Genomic DNA, 17,840 nt, shown 5'->3' on the forward strand with positions numbered 1-17,840 from the left:
CAGCAGGGGATTTCATTTTTTCCTTTTTTTGTTGGAGATCGTTTTTAGCATACAACTTGAAGTTTTTCTCGTAAGTATGTGCAATCGATATCCAAATCCTTTTTTCCGCCGAGCGAGCTTATGGAACGGAACAGAGGGTACGCTGGGGACTTTGGGATGCCATGGTGATGGTGTCCCAGCATGGCAGCGGGCACACGCATTAAGGCAGCCTGGCACAGCTGGCTTTTTCGGTGATGCTTTTACAGGTCTGAACCGTTAATTCAAAAAACAACAAGCGTTTTCTTGCCTTTTTTTCAGATGCATTTCGTCCTTCGAACCTTGCGGGAGGGCATATGTCCGACTTTGCGTGTGCGCGTATTAGGAGAAAGAAAGGGAGACGGAGAGAGAGAGATCGACACCTAAAAAGGCGGCGACGGGAGCCATCTGCATAGGGCGGCGTGCCAGTGTCTTGCCAATGTGCCCAGACCACCTGGCCACAACGCTAGCCAAGTATGCCAGCCTGGGCCCTGTAGCCTCCAGACTGCTGCCCTCTTTCACTTCTTTGAAACTCCAGTGGCCCTGGAAACAGGGGCTGCTGCCGCTCCCTTGCCAGTAGCTTTGTTTGAAGTGAGACAGGCTGTGCGGTGCTGGGGGAGACCAGACAGTAAACAGTGCCCCCTTTCAGTACCCTCCCCACCCCCCAAACGCACACATACACTCGTCTTTGTGTGACTTGGTGCTGTTTTGGTGCACAATTTGGGGGTGGGGTGGATCTTTCTTGGCGGCGTGGTATATTTTCTCAACATCACCTCGCTCGATGCGTTTTATATTGTTTCTTGCGCTCCCTGTGCTCGCATGCACCCCTCCTTCCCCCATGCCCGCAGCCTTGGCATGGGCTCCCTGACAACCCTGGGAACCAGTGATTCCGAGTGGCACTCGAGGGCCGCAAACACTGGCTCCGCTGCCCGCTTCTGCCTTTGTTCTGTTTGTCTGCGCTTGAATATCAATGAGTGCGCACTTGTGTCGTTTATTCACCAAACATTTAGTCAGCGGCGACAGATTTATGTAAATGCTCGTTTGCAATTACCGAAGCGCACTTTCAAATTATGTACGCGCCGAATCGATAGCGAGAGGAAATGGGATTAGGTGGTATTTTAGTTTATGTTAGTAAATCCAGAATTAAAAGCTGTTTCATTTCAGACTTCTGAGAAGAGTCACAAACAGTTGGTTCCCACACAAAATAAACGTGTGAAAAGGGAATTACATTACAGAATGTGCCACGAAATTAAGAAAATGTGAGGTGGTGCTTGTCAGGGGATTGCTATGTGGTTGCTAACGTTTTCTGTGTGGGTGATAATAGTTTAAATATTTTTACATTTTATTTTATTTTTAATAGTTGCTAAAAGGTTAATATAGTTCTTAATTTTTTGTTATTTAGTTATTTATAATTTATCTCTACAATTTAGATTAGGTGTTGTTTTATGTATAGAGTTTTCTAGATTTAAATTATCTATGTTTTATTTTACAAAAGTAATATTTGACATGTTGATGTTTTGAAAGTAATATACCATTTATCACAAACTAAAACAAATTAATTTGTCAGTTTTTCCCAACTGTTCATTTCAGGCATCGAAAATGTTTTAGTTTTCGTTTTGTTCATTTTTTGTTTTAGTTTCCGTTTATAACAATAACACTCTTTGCTTAGTGCCTGCTTACTAGCCAATGTCTCTTTGATGTTCTGGTCTCTTGAAATCGCTCTTGACCTTCCTTCGTTATGATATTTATTTTATTTTTTAGCCCATTTTTTCATCCACAATGCAAATAAACGCAAGTTTTATCATTTAGACAAGTAATGGCACACCTATGCTCAACAATTCACTTGATTTGATCATTCATGTATGGTTATGTTGGTCCTCCGTCTGACCCTACCATCTGCTGATAACAGACCCATTTTAACCCAAGCACCGGCTCAGTGTGCCGACCATGCGATAGTGGAGAGGAAAGGAGGGAGAAAGAGAAACAAGAGAGAAGTTCAGGCCCCGCAATTCCAGGAAGGCAGGCTTGTAACAGGTAGTGCCAGGCCGGAGGGGCCAGGTACGCCCACTGAAAGACTAATTGATTACTGCGGGAACTGCTGGGTGATAAATAGCCTGATGCATTGCCTCCCTCCAGAGACACTGTCCAAAGGCCAACTGAGGATATTCTGGTAAAAGGGGAGAGGGAGCGAAAGAAAGGGAGGGAAAGAAGTAAAGATTGTAAAGAAACAGGCCTGACATTGAGATGTTGCCTCTGCTGTTTTGCAACCTGGTCCGTGGGGTGTAATCCATACGGGTGACAGGGTGCTGAAGTCGGATCTAGTCATGAATTCAGGTCGAGATATTTGACAGGTCTAAAAGTAGCCTTACACGGGGTCTGGGACTCTGTGAACATGCACTCGCCTTTATTCAGCGTTTTGCACTGCAGCTTTACTCTTAAAATGTGCACCAAACACGAACATTCTGTCATCGTTTACTCAGTCATGTTGTTCAGAGCATGAATGTTCATATATAATCCTCCAAAATGACCCCAGTCCATAAAAATGGGTCAAACTAACTTGCTGTATTCCAAGTAATTGATTGGTTTAACAGAACTGCTCAAAAGCATCTCCTTCTGTTTTCCATTAAAGAAAGAAAGGAATTTGTGTTTGGAACATCACAAAGGTGAATAAATGAAGACGAAATGTTAATTTTGGGGTGAACTATCACTTTAAGACGTGGTATATTTGGTGGAGATACAGTACATTATCACAGTAATGCATCTGAATCAGCCAATTAATCTTTCAGATATACTGAGCAAAAACCGCCATCAAAAAAGAGGGAGTCCCAGAAAGCAGTGCAAAAATCCAGTGAGGGAGAAAAAAAAGAGCAGTGTGCAGTGAGCATTGCCCAGAAATCCTAGCTGCACTACTGCAAATTCCATCTCAATTTCCCCCAGCAGAGATCGATATGTTGGTCGATGGGCTGGGCTGACATTGTCCACAGCTCAACAAGCATAACCAGCCAATAGACACACGTCTGTAGATCTGCAAGTTCATTCAGTCACTATGACATTTACAATCCAATTCTACTGTAATATTACTATATATTTTTAGGTGTAGAACTTTTTTTAAAGTTATGAATATTAGCTTTAATGCTAATCGGTAGTCTTTGGAAAGACTTCCTCATCTAGTGTTCTGATTTATAATAGGCTATTTATCATACAAAAAAATAAAAACACCCTCTACATTGTGAAAACTGGTGAAAGCCACAATCGCAAATATAGTCAAGATCCATGTTTTGGATTTATTATAGTTCATCATTGAGTTTATGATATTCTCAATGATGAACTGTAATATTTTGTATCCTTTTTTTGACAACAACTAAGAAAGATTTTGGTAATGTTTTTAGTTTTAAACTACATTTTAGTCTCGTTTTTTCGTCAACGATATTGTTGATATAGTCATAGTCATCGTTTAATGACATTGGTGTTGTCTCACCATCGTCAACGAACATTTTTCGTCATAGATTTCATTAATGAAGTGAACACTAGTGGGCACAGCAGGATCTGAGCTATTGAGAAGTGTGTGTGGTCGGGGCAGAGCTCCAGACGGGCTCGTGTGCAACACATACAGTAACCTGAGAGACGGCAGTCCCTAACGGCCCCATCGATCTCTCCACACCAGCCTTACCATACGCTGCTCTCGCTTTTCCCCTTAGCTGACTAGTACCTGTAGCATTGGTTTTTTTACTGAAAAAATTTGTAATTTATTTGAACATAATTGAGCGGCTTTTATTTTGGTATTTCAACCAACCAAAAAAAAAAACTGTCGGTCAAAAAAAAGACTGTTCAAGGAACCCAGGAATGTTTCCACTTTCCAGTTTAATATTACTGTTTTTTACTATTTCATTTGACGTAACACATGGAAACAAAATTGCAAACATCTCAACATGATCGTACTAGCACTATAAAGGCTTGACTCAGTATGTAACAGAGCCTTCTGAAAGGAGACATGCCAGGACTTCCCTCTCTCCCTCTCTCCTCGACCCAGGGGGTTGCAACAATACAAGAAGCCCATTGTGTGGCTCATAGTAACCTTTCTCTGGTAACATTTTCTAGTTATCAATGACTGAGACGCAGAGAGAGGGGGGGTATGCAGTCTCCACTCTCCTGCTATGAGTCGGCACTTTGTGTCTATGTGGGACTGACATTGACTCCCCATGCTGGCATTCTTCATCAGATCAGAGCGACCCTGCAAGGCAGCGTGCCGCAGAGGGTCATGATACAAAAGTGATATGGAGAAAGCATAAAGGTAGTAGAGATGGGCTATGGTGGTCAACTAGTTGGTTGCTGGATCAGGTCATCAGGTGTGTGTGTGTGTGTGTATATGTATATAAAAAATGTTTATACAATTATACAGTTATTTTATATGTTTTATACACTGCCCGGCCACAATAAAAAAAGTCGCTGTTTGAATTTAAATAGGCAAATGCGTTCGAGTCTATGATTGGATCATTATTGCAGTAATTATTATGTTTCTAGCATGTTATATGTTTGGCAACAGTTCGTCTAACCCTAATTGATGGAGTGTGTAGCTTTTCATTTCTTAAACAACCATGTAGGAAGACACATCATGCCCATATTCCAGGATGACAATGTCAAGATTCATCGTTCTTAAAATGTGAAAGAATGGTTGGGAGGGAGCATGAAGAATCATTTTCACACATGAATTGGAACCTCTGAGTCCAGACTTTAAATTCATTGAAAGTTTTTGGGATGTTCTGGCGTAGACTTTACAGAGTGCTTGACTCTTGCATTGGCAATACAAGATCTTGACCAAAAATTGATGCACCTCTTGATGGAAATAACATCACAACATTTATTTCCATCAGGAGGTGCATACATTTTTGGTCAAGATCTTGTAAGCATTTGCTAAATTAAATCCAAAGAGTTACCGTTTGCCCATTGCTTGTGCTTTTGTGTGTGTGTGTGTTCCATCAATAGTATTTTGTTTTTAACTTAAAAATAGCCCAACATTTAAAATCATGCTGAGATTCTTACAATATGTTCTCTTCCACTGCGCTTAATGTAGCTGCTTTTAACGCAAGAGCTTCTTTCATGTAAATTTCCCCCAAGAAACTCATGCAATCAGGTTCAGATGACCCCGAAATCAGCGTAATTATGCAGGGCTTCCAGTTAAGAGTCCATTTTGACAGGTTAAGGGTTTCAGAAGAATGTCATTCTCATAATTTTTTTCAATCAGAGCACATAACCGCATGTATGTTCGTACGGTATCCAAACAAGAAGTGGAGAGTTGATGAAAAAGAAAAAAGAAAGGATAAAACAAAAAGCGGCAGCAGTAATGCTATCCATTACAGCGCTATAATTATGGTAAGTGAGGCAGAACTGAATCAATATTGCAATTCATCAATTGCATTCCCAAACTATTTCGGTCTGGCTTATGTCATGCCGCTGCTGATGGCGTCCTTCACTAGCGCAATATCTCGGCCGCACGTCAAGGTTCCTCTCGTCCTAATCCACTTTCCCGAGACGTCCATTATTCCACAGTGCTCTCCTGTAATGTTAATCATGCTTTCGTTAATTGATCCACCGTCGCTGCTGGAATTGCCGTGGGTGAGTGATTCCTTGAGCATCTTAACAGAACAACAGGCATTATAAATGAGACTCAGGCCTCCAGGTCTGGGCAGAGGTCCACGTGCACACACATGTATACGCCACTGCAGTACATCAGCCGCTTGCATTGCTGTAAAACAGCCTGTAATATGAAACATTATATAGCTCGTGTTGTGAATTCTGTCTCATGGCAGTCAAGCAAACATTTACTGTCCAGCGGTGCCTTGTAATGTGAACTGTGGAAAAATTCCTCCTTTATGCAGACCACTTTTCATCGTGCTGTTTGCACAAGTCTTCAAAAGACACATTTTGGCACCATTCAATAGTTAGGCTTCATTTTTCAACTAGAATTTATAGTATTGTAGAGTGGTTTATTTTTATTTATTTGTTTAATAAACTTGAGTGGAAAAATGAAAAATGAGTCTATTATGTTCACCAATAATGTTATTTATTAAAATGCTTTTATTCTAAAATTTGTATAATCGAAGAATTGTTGCAAAAATTACCAAATTGTAAATTTGTTCACATATCTAGACATAATTTTAAGAACATATTCTTCACACATGGATGCAAATCATCCTGTTTCGTAATATTTAGCATAGATTGTATGTTATAAAACACAATATGACCTTGTATTCATTCAGTTTCACTGTTGGTAGAACAGCAAAATTCAACTTAAGGCATTGTCTCTCTGATTATTTATTTTATGTTTACATTTTTCCTATGTCATATTTGTTCACCATAAAAATGGCAAACTGTAAATTTGGCCGACGTGGTTGCTAAATCCTGAGTAGGTTATTGTTTGGCAAAGGGTGGCATTGGGGGATGGCAGGTTGCTCAAATAAAGAGAGGGCACTTTTAAAATGGTTGCCAGAGCTTTTAAGATGGCTGCCAGGGTGTGAAGTATTAAGAGTGAGTGTGTATTAGAGATAAATGGTAACATCTGCATCTCTGCGTTATTAATGAATCTCCCAAAAGTAGTGGTGATACGCGGCTGCGTGTGTGGGATCGGAGTTTTGTCTTTTTTCCCTCCTTTTTTTCAAATCAGGATGTTGTTGAACTTGGCAGTAAACTTCTTGGCAACGGCGTTTTCTGTGTCATCCAACAATAGGAGCAGCTAACGTGATTCTCTCAGTATTGCTGTGCCTGGCAGGACGAGTTAGCAGCCATGGTTGGGATAAGCTTGTGTGGCAGAGGGAAAAAAAGGACGATGAAGAGCGCCAACGAGTTGCTTTTAAATGGGGATTTTGGCACGTTTTCTCTTCCTTTTGTTTACATACGCTATTGCATTTTTAATTATTAGAACTTCAAATATTAAGGTAGAATATTCAAATATTGTATTTGAATAGTCTGAAGAACAGTTGTGGCAAACAGACAATGAGTTTCTCACCTGACAGGCCCAATTGTTTGGTTTTGTGTTCCTGTTGAGAAGCGACTGTCTTAAAATGGTGGCAGACTGATCGGCACAAAATGGAGGCGGAGGGGAGGAGCGACGGTGTGGGAGCAGAGCGTGACGGCATTATATTTCCACACGTAGGGTGAAAAATTAAATTCAACGTCCTACGTAATATTGTCAGTTTTCATTCGCCTGTCTGTCTTGACGTGAGTTGGACTCTGTAACGGTTTCTTGTCCTTCAGCCATGATTGAGACAGCACACGATCGTTTTGTTTGTAGACGGCAACACATATGTGTTTTTCACGCCCTCTCTATTCTTCTACCGATTTCACTGTTAGTTTAAGGGCCTGGAAGGGTTGAAATGACAACCTAGAGCTTTGGCTGGCATCTCCATGAATGCTTCGGGTGTACGCCAGGGACTTGGACCGAGTCGCCGTTCACAACTGAGCATTTGTCCAAAGGCTTTTACTTCCCCAGCCTCTCGAAACGATTGCTTTTGAATTCTAATTCATGGGACAATTGCGCAGCATAAATAAAAATGACTCCGCTTCGCACGTCTAGACAATATAGAGCTTGTGTCAAGGCTTTGAACGTAGTGCCTTGTTTGTGGGCTGTGGGGGGATTGTTTATGCAACACTTACTGTATGTGAATTATGGACAGGGGTGATTTATATGAAATTTAGAAAGTGCACAAGAACATTGTAGCACCAGAAGTATTGACCGGCTACATTTTGAAATTAGTTTTTATCATTTTTATTCATCGGATGAATTAAATCAAATCAATATAAAATAAAATAAAAATCAATAAGGAATGTATTTCTTGGAAAATTACGTAATTTGCCTTTATTTTATGTAGGCTGGATGAATTGTTTTAGTTCTGTATCCTCACTATAAACCAGCCAGAAATATAACTTGATTTAATAACAATTGAAGTATGCAATTAATTGCAATTATAATATTATGCAATTTATATTTATTTATATGTATATATATATTATAAATAAAACGGTTTAATTATTTATTTTTAATGAAAGGCTTACTCTTAATCCAACATGACTCAGACACCTTGTTAGTTTATTGTGAATGTTTTGATTTAGTTTTTTTGTTTTGTTTGTTTTGATGTGTGGAGTGCTGCATGGCCACTTTTTCTAGCGGCCAGGCTTCCAGGGGGGTTTCCCTCAGTGAGAAGCGGCTGGAGAGAAGTGCATTGCAGGGGAAGTTGCGGGCTGGGTAGTGCATCCCTGGTGGCGTACGCTTCAGCCTTGGCAAGTGTCTTCCCGCCTGTTCCAAACATGGGCTTTGCCCAGCCACTCTCCAAGGAAGAGAGCAAGCAAATAGGGAAAGAGAGGAAGACAACCAAAGAGAGGGAGTGAAAAAGTTGGCTGCCAAATTGAATCACCCCATCTTTTTTTTCTCTCCAAACGTCCTACTGCCAAGATCATGGAGACTTTCTATTTTCACTCATTCTGAGGGAGAAGGGAAGAGGGGGGTTTGAGACAAGGCTTCTCTGCCCACAGCGTTATAGTTGGTATCGGTGGCCAGCCAAGCACACACCCCTGTGCCATGAACGGTGCAAATGTCGCCCACCATTTATTGATGCTCTGTGGATTTACTTAGGGTTGCGTTTATGGGTAAAGTTGACAGTTTGTGGCCCAATAAATACAAGAAAATCTGTATTATAATAGTTGAGGAAGCCGTTTTGTGACTTTTAGCCCATGCCTGGTAGCTTTGATGCCATCTATATACTAGTCTTGAAAGAAACATTTAGCATTTAGTCTTTTTCTTTTGGACCAACAATAGACCAATCTTGCACTACGCAAATTTTGTCCTATCAAATTCTCTCTAAAATGAGAACGTCCTCTCCCTTTAAATCATGAATACAACCTGCAAGTAGTAAAGCATTGTTTGTCATTGCTTTTCTCCTTGGCACAAGCTGTCAAGTGTTGTTTTGTTGGACAATAATGTAAAATAAAGGCTATTTTTGAAAACCGTTTGATATGGCCCACCCCAACTTTCTGTTTTAATGGAAAGTACATCAAAATGGTTCCCCCAAAGCCCAAACCTTTTCATGGTATTAAAAATTGTGCGTCTTTCTGTTGTAGAGTTTGCTTTTTGTGACTCTGGAAACCTGTTTGTGTAACTCCTTTGTATTTGGAATTGTTGTGTAGTCTTGGGGAGCTACACTCCCTGTCTGAATAATGACTGTAGCAAGCATTGACACCTCCATGTCAGTTGGAGATGGACTACCTGGCTTCAGACGGTAGTTGTTGTAGAGACAGGTGTGTCCATGATCCTGACAGCAGTGAACACTCTGCATGTATGTCGCACGTCTGCAGCTGGAGCCTGTCAGCTGGACTCTTGGAGAGCAATGAATTACGGCATGCACGTACGTACACACATAGACTCCCGTGTCACAAAAGGAGGGTCTCACGGTACTCACTGAGATTAGATCTCTGGCAAATGACAATCAAACTGACAACACTTTTTTCCGATTCAGTACCGTGTCCTCAGACACAGCTCCACTTCGGCAGGAAATCAGGCCTGACAGAGGTCAAATACAGGCATTCTTCTCTCCTTACAGTGCTCAGAAACAGGGATAACAATGCCAATACTACCTATTGTGTTGTTCTCCTGGACCCCAGGGGCCATATGGAGAGCCCGGTTCATTTTTTAGACTATATTTGTTGAAAGATCTCCACTGTCAAAACAAGGACAAACTCTTCTACCTGTGCCACCTTGTGTGTTCCACTAGGACAAGCAAGAGACGCTCTGAAGACAAAGACAGGATGTGTCTGCAGCTTGCGGAAGAAGGCATCGCAACAAGATGACTTTTTGTTTAAAATACTTTTGGCCTGGCTGTTTCCAAAGGTCTCATTTTTGCCTAATCACTACATTCTGGTATTTTAAATTCAGTCTCACTGTTGAAGTCTAATGTATTTCAGTTTGGTTTTTGTTCTTTTCTTGTTTGGTGTTGCGGATATTCCCCTCTCCTCATACTCCCTATGAGGAATCCGTGCTCACACAGACACTTGACCCACTCGCGATCTTTCTATTTCTCCACATCAGGGCTACAGGAGGTCGCGGTACACATTAGATCCCTGACAGCTTCGACTTCTCTCTCACAGCCCAGCTATTTAGAGAGGGAGAGAGTGAAAGAGTACTGCAGAGAGTAAATTGAAAGTGGCCCCAGGGCTGTATATTTCACCATATCCCAGGGGAATTCTGGGATTCTGATTCTCTCTCTTTCCCTTCCTGGGAAAAGGCCAAGAACTTTTTCTCCTCCTCCTCCTCCTCCTCTGCTTGCCTTTTCCTAGAAACTGTAGTTCATATCAGGGGAGTCAAGAAGCACAGTGCTCAGGAAGAAAGAAAGTGTTTGCCTACAGGCCAGGGGAATACAGCTTTTCCCATAGAGGAGCTGCTAGAATTGAGGATGGTCCACTTTTTCCTTCTCTCCCTCTGAAACACTTCGAGAGAGAGAGGGATGGAAAGACTAAGGTTATGTTCCAGTGCCCTGTCTAGTAGACTAGGAAGCATATATGTTTGGTCTGAAGGGCACTGCAGACAGCATAGAGAACAGGTGTACATTGATATATCACAGGAAGTGAAGAGGGAAATTCACCCAATAGTCATTGCGCACCAACTTGATACTACACAAACTTTGGCTGAAATAACTGCAGAGCATAAGAGTTGCATGTGATATTAAGAAGTAAAAAAGTGCATGATGGATTATATTAACTAACAGAATCAATTATCTTCTTTTGTTAGCTTAGAAACTTGCTAAAATTTGATGAAAGTAACTGCAGTTAACATAACATTATATAAATTAAACAAATATATATATTTTTAATATTACTCAGTATATGTGCATGCTGTGTATTTTTATGGTTGTAAGAGTGCTGCACTGTTAGCTTAGCTTAGCTGTTAGCTATTTAAATGGTGTGCAATCATGAACTTCTCTATTCGGTCACTTACAAGGTTACATTTGAGTTTGGATGTCACCCTTTGTATACAGCAAGACAGCTAGCTAAGTTTTGTTGAAGAGCTATTGACTTTTCTATGCTCTATGCTAGATTCTTATTAAACACCGTCCGTATCCTGCATCAGCTAATAATGATATCTTGTTCCCAATGCCCCCGCCAGTCCAGTGGGCACAAGGGTTCGAATAAGCCTGGAATGTCCCTCTTTTGTGTCTTGGTAACGGTAGCTTGGCAATCCAGACAGCTTGTCTTACAGCATTAGCACAAGAGCTGATTTACAAGTTCAAGTAAGGAAACATAGCATTCCTTTATTGATAGCTTTTGTTATAGTCTGGTTTAGCTTTATAATTGCAGGGGGGAATTGCTCAAGTCACACTGACAAAAGAATAATTGAGACTCAGGAAGTTTTATTGCTTTTTGCCGGGTTGCAATAGTTGGTTTACTGTACCACAGTGATCCCATAATGTCATCGCTGGGCGACCGCGGAGTGGTTTCTTCTCATTTTTGCACACCCTGCACTGGTGTATGAGCTTGACTGAAGCACATCCCTACTTTGGTCCTTGTCCTTAAATGTGCATTCTGTATTTCTCAAAAGTTACAGAAGAACGAAAGAAAACACACCAGTATGACTATTCAAAATCCAGACAGGATCTGTAAACACGGCCTGTAACACTATCCCCTCCCGTCTCGCTTCCCAGTCCTCCGAAAACAGCAGTGTAAACAAGCGACGCTCCACGAGAGAAGAAAAACAGCACAGGCCTCAGCAACGGGCTGATCTATAGAGGATAAGCAGAAGGGTCCTGTCTAAACACTGCCTCTTATTAAATACGGTGTGACGTAAAAGCGCAGGGGGAAAGGTCAGGGTTACTCAAACACTGCACACGGGCAGCGGCCTGACGGAAACAAACGGCTTTCTCCTCTTCCCTGCGCAGAGGAATGACAACCAGTCCTGATATGAAATGGTGTTGAAGTGTGTGTACATTCCGTAAAAAAAAAAAGTAGTTTGTAAGAACTTTTATTAATCAAGGATGCATTAAATTGATCATAAGTTACAGTACATACATTTGTAATGTCTAAAAAAAATATTAAGCAGCACAACTTTTTTTCAACATTGATAATAATAATACGAAATGTTTCTTGAGCAGCAAGTCAGCATATTAGAATGATTTCTGAAGCACCATGTGACATTAAAGACTGGAGTAATGACGCTGAAAATTCAGCTTTTCCATCACAGGAATAGATTACATTTTAAAATATATTAAAACAGAAAACAGTTGTTTTCATTTGTAATAATATTTCACAGTATTACTGTTTTTAATTATTTTTTTATCAAATAATTGCAGCTTTGGTGAGCATAAGAGACTTCTTTAAAAAAAAAGGTTTTTTTAAATTTAGTTAATATTCTCTAATTTAAGTCCATTTTTCTTTAAATAGCAATTTAATTTCAAGTGAAACAACATATATATATATATATATATATATATATATATATTTTTTTTTTTTTTTTTTTTTTACTTTGTAAAATGATGTGTTTTGAACGTTTAATCAAATATTCAAACATTGTTTTATATTAACATTTGTAAAATTTTACATTATTAGAAAACATAAAATTATTCTAGATTGTTTACTATTGCATATTTTACTTGATTTACTCTTTCTCTTTTGCTTTTCCTCCCTTTTTTCTCATGTCACTCACAATTTCAGGTTTCATCATGTCCTCCATCTGTGACTCATTACAGTTCCCAGAAATTATTTCATATTTTTTCCCCCTCAAGTAATTTTTATGTAATCTGCATCATGGCCCAAATATGCTGCTCTCCAAAAAAAAGAAAAGAAAAAAATGCATTGCTGTAGCGGTCGTTCTAAAACAAGTTCCTTCTGAGTTCCTCGGATAGTCCGGATAGCCTCAAGTGAGACCATGCAGGAATTCGGCACCCACCATCTCATAATGTCTGTGGCGGCCCAAAAGAAAAAAAATCTGGGGGATGATACTTGTGGAAACAATGCTCCAATCCCTGGAGCTTCACCTTCCATTGATACTCCAGAAAGGCCCGTTTGTATTTCTAAATTAAGTTTCTGCCTCCTTTTATGGGCCTTCGTGTTCCTGAGCCCACTGTGTAAAGGGCCTTTTGAAAGTGGGGTTTTAACACACAATTGGATTACAGCAAAGCACTTGGTGAGAAAGCGGCGGGTTGGGACTAGCGGACCTGCGAGAAGTACAGATGGTTTAGCGCATGCATAATGAAACAGACCAGGCGGTGTGTGTGTGTGTGTGTGTGTGTGTGTGTGTGAGAGTGTATGAACGCGCCCCCCCTATAGCCCTCAGCATGGCCTGGGAGAGGAAGAGTCGGAGGCAGGCCAGGGGGTATAATGCTCCTACCCAACCTGCCTGCTGCCGCAAGCCGGTCCTAATGATCTAATTAGGAAATCACCTCGCCAACTAATTCAGCCACGTTCCTATCGGTTCGACACCGTGAAGCAACCTGTGCCTGTCTCAACTAGCTCAGGCTTGTTATCGGATGCTAAACGACTTCTTTTTACCTTTTTGATTGTTCGATAATGAATTACACGGCGGAATAACACGTTGACTGAATCACTCCAGGTTGCTTTTTCTATCAGTTCGACACTGTGAAGAAACGTGAGCCCGTCTCAATTAGCCCAGGCTTGTTATAGGACGCTAAACGACGTCTTTTTTCCTCAGCGTCCCTTTTCGATAGTTCGATAATGAATTCTGTTGTCGTATTGAAGCAGAATAACACGTTGACTGAGTCACTCCAGGTTGCTTTTCTTCTCCCACACCGAGCGGCGTTCCCATCTTTTTGATGGTGTGAGAACAAAATTAGAGATAGGCAGGAACCATCCCTCCTCTGTCTTTCAGTCGGCGGCCCATAGAGTGGCTTGTTATGCTCTTGTATAGAGGATTTAGGCCTGATGAATGGGCCTGTTTGTGCACGGTATTTAGTTGTTTGTTGTTTAGTGTCTTTTTTTGTTGTTTATTTCAAGCGGGAGGTTTTTTTTTGTGTCACCCCTCGCTCTCCGAGGGCCCTCGACAGGGGGTAAATGCAGATGTGACACACAGAGTCTGGGTCTCACGCCTCATTTACATATTTAATTAGCAATGGGCGCTGTGTGAGAGAGCACTTGGTCCACTGAGGGCAACTGGGAGAGTGTGTGAAAGTCCCCGCTCACTCTCACCCACCCGGCACCCGGTTTCCCGGCCCCCTTCGTTGCGCTTTCACATATCTCTGGGCTGTTGCTGGGGCGGGGGGTGTTGCTGCGTTGTTTCGGCCCACTCTTCAGATTGCCTTTGTTTTAAACTGTTGATGCAGACGGCAACGCTGAGCTGAATGCAAACAAGGCCCTAAATTGTTTACTTTGTCTAGGAGCAGATGAAGGGGCTGGACAAACTTCTTTTTTTGTGGTGGTGGTGAGGGTCTGGGTTTTGCTTTATCTTCTTTTATCGAGAGTTACTTTTCCATGATTTATCATTAGCTGAAATTCTAAGAAATTTTTTACACCAATTTTAGTTACATTTGTACTCTAAAGTGATGTTCGAAGTTACTTTACTATGATTCATTTATACCGAGAAATGAAGTGAGAAAAGTCATGATTCAGATTTGCCATCCATTTTGTTTTGGTTGGTCACTAGCGTGACATAGGTAATATTTCTCCCAGCATGACTATTTTATCTCCAGTGCAAAATCAATACTCACCCCAGCGTCTAAATCATCATAAAGGGTGTTTCTTTGCCGTTTTTGGCTGTCGTAGAAGAGTTAAAGTGAACGGGGTGAATCTTTGCGAAAGTTCCCTTACTGTCTAGGCACGAAGCATTGCTATCGCAGCTAATGGCACCGTTAAAGAGCTTTCTTGGGAGAAATCGGAGCCCATCAAATTTATAGGGCCTTTTTTATGCAGTACACCCAGGTCTGAAGGCTTTCTCTCTCTAGACTTATTTCCATAAGTGCCTCGGCTGCAAATAGCACACTCAGTGTGAATTCACAGCCCAGGCCCCACTGTCGGTCTGACCTACCGAGCCGCGTGCCAAAAGGACATTGGCTAGAGTACAGTCAGACCTTTTTATTTCCGATAACTTCCCTTTGTGTCTGAATGCTAATAAATGTAGGCTGAAACTTACAGTTAGGTCTGTCAATTGATGAATATAATCATAATTAATGACTTCATGTTCGATCAGTTCCAATCCAATCACTTTATTATTTACCATAGCCCAGATAAATATAATTTATTTGCCACATTATAGTTTTTATGTTGCAACCGATCTCATTTATTAACATGTTAACGCCTAGAAAGACGTATTTTTGCGACGTGTGCAGTTGTCTGTCGGTCTATTGTGGCATCGGTCAGCTCTATTGAACCGGCAACACGGTGGCCTCCTGCATACACACATCTGTGTAGGGTTTCACCTGCACGGCCAGTGTGCGCTTGGCAGCCAGACTGCACGGTCAGCACAGCCATCGATGATTCCTTGGTACTCTGGACTAGACGTTTACTATATAAGTCTTGAGATTCTGGAAACACGATTTCAAGAGACTGTCAAGTGCATGATCTCAAAGTGCTTGTGAAACAAAAGTCTCACTTTCTGACTCTCTCTCTCTCTCTTTGTGTGTCTCTCTATAGAAACAGGGCAGTCTGAAAGTCCGAACCAGCCCAGTGATGGCGACATCAAGGACCAGCCAGAAAACGGTGAGTGTATCTGCGCACATTTTCCAACATATCCGTAAAAATACATGTGCATATCCCGAATGATATCCAGGTTAACGGAACCATGGCCTAACTTAATACACATTCCTGATCAGTGCATATTATTCTGAGAAAAAAAACATTCTTAATCAAAATAAAATAACACCTCTTAAACGACTTTGTGTCTCTGATGACATCACCATGTAATCATCATGTAAACAAATAGCAATTCAGCCGTTATTTTAGCTAACTTGCATTCATGTCTGGCTCCATTATGGTATGTAACAAGCACTTTTCACTATCCAATCGATTCCTGGCTGATAAAATCAAGCCCCTCCCCCTTTTCATCATTGAATATCCCGTTTTACTCATAGTTGTTGTTAGCCAGATGAACTAGTTTGCAAACTTTTTGCATGTCGTTTAAAACTCCCAAGACTCGCTCTCTCCTCTGAGTAGATCAGCGTGAGTCTGTTTGTGAAAGCCCGAGGTGGGCGATTACTCTTAAGAGGATTGTGTTCGCGTAAACTTGTGCGAAAAGTGGCGTCTTTCCAGTGCAGGCAGAGAATTGTTCTAAACGGCCTCTTTTAAAACAAACACAGAGCAGCAATTCCGCTGATTTTGTGTGTGTTTACAAATTATTAGCGGACAATGAAAAAGTCTGTGTCGACTGATTTACAGTTTGAGAAAACATAGACACGATGATTGAATGGAAACAGTTGCCTGTTTGCTTGAGTTTAAACAGAGAATGATGTTGAAAAGTCCTGCTTTATCCTCCCACAACCCCCCTGTATCTCTTGTGTGTGTGTGTGGCCCATAATACTGTATTATAAGGCATATTTTCCTCCAAACGTAAAGATTATCGCAGATGTGCGCCATGAAGCTTGAGCTATTATTTCCACGCCCTTGTGTGTGACACCAACATCGCCCTGTTTACTCAGATTAGGGGATACAGACAGATGAGCGTGTTCATCTCTCTCATCCTGCATGTAGCTGATATTATCTTTTCATCTCTCTCTCTCTCGTTGTTGAACTGAAGATCACCCCGTTGTGCCGATATAGGCTGCACATAATCACTCCGCTAATGTCTTTTTTTTTTCCATATTTTCTCTCCTGTACAAACCCGCTCCATCTGGTATCTGTTTCTGTCGTCCGTGATCTTCGGATTATTTCCAGTTTTGATCCAAAGCAGTACAGGCCAGTCCCGATCCAGAATTCCTGCCATCCTATACAATCTGAGAACTGTTTTTAATTCACAAAAACTGGTCTGGGATCAGCAACTTGACCTGGTGGATATAAAAACAAAGTATCCAAACTGTTGTTAACCCTCTGGGGACCAAGAACGCGCCCGCGCGTTTTGCTGTTTTTTTTTTCACATAGCAGCAACATAGACTTAAAATACTCCGTCATTTATGGTCATATAAATAAAATCAATACATGATTATAAACTATATAGGGTCTTCTTTTTTTGTGTACACTCACATTAACATCAAAACCTTGTGTTTTTTTAAAAATAAATAAAATAAACAGGGTGCGTTTTCAGCTCACTCTGTCTCCGCAAAAATCTTTCTGAAACATGTCTGGAAAATGAACGGAAACTCCGCTAATACTTATCACACAAACATGAAACATACGTCTAAAGAACGCTTTAAATTTCTACTTTTAAATAAAACAATTCACATTTAAAACAAATATTCTCCTGCAATGTAATCTGTCAAAAACTAAAGAGAAGTACAGTTTCTCCTGTCTCAGCTCATTATCGTTAATTTGTTCACACCCACTCGCAGAGCGCGCTATTCATAAGATAATGTGTTGAGGCCATTTGCAAAATAGATAAACGCCCCCAGGCAAATGCTGTAAACGCACTATATTTTTTAGTCAGATTAAGATTCGTCTTGCGCGGCTATGAGGAATAATCCTGGGACATTTACCACAGAAGGGCTGGTTTATTTTCACTTCGAGGAGGAGCAACAGATTCAGCTGAGAAGTGTAAGTGTTTTGTGCTTTGTTCTAATCGCGATATAGAATAACGTTAGTGTCTGTAAACGGACAAATAGCATATCCTACTGTTTAAATGTGAATTATGTTTCTCTCTCTGTGTATGTGTGTGTGTGTGTGTGTGTGTGTGTGTGTGTGTGTGTGTG

The 17,840-nt window shown here is 41.0% G+C and overlaps 1 protein-coding gene across 8 annotated transcripts in view; it reads left to right on the forward strand.

Annotated features, from left to right (window-relative positions):
* The window catches only part of nfia (nuclear factor I/A), a 154,221-nt gene that overhangs the window by 91,432 nt on the left and 44,949 nt on the right, over nucleotides 1–17,840 (forward strand). For all 8 annotated transcript variants that reach the window (XM_056256530.1, XM_056256528.1, XM_056256531.1 and 5 more), the window contains one exon: nucleotides 15,637–15,702. In XM_056256530.1, the coding sequence (XP_056112505.1) occupies nucleotides 15,637–15,702 (66 nt within the window). The remainder of the gene's footprint in view (nucleotides 1–15,636; nucleotides 15,703–17,840) is intronic.

Source organism: Rhinichthys klamathensis, unplaced genomic scaffold (assembly GCF_029890125.1).
Source record: "Rhinichthys klamathensis goyatoka isolate OS25496 unplaced genomic scaffold, OSU_Roscu_1.1 h1tg000127l_1, whole genome shotgun sequence".
NCBI lineage: Eukaryota > Metazoa > Chordata > Actinopteri > Cypriniformes > Leuciscidae > Rhinichthys > Rhinichthys klamathensis.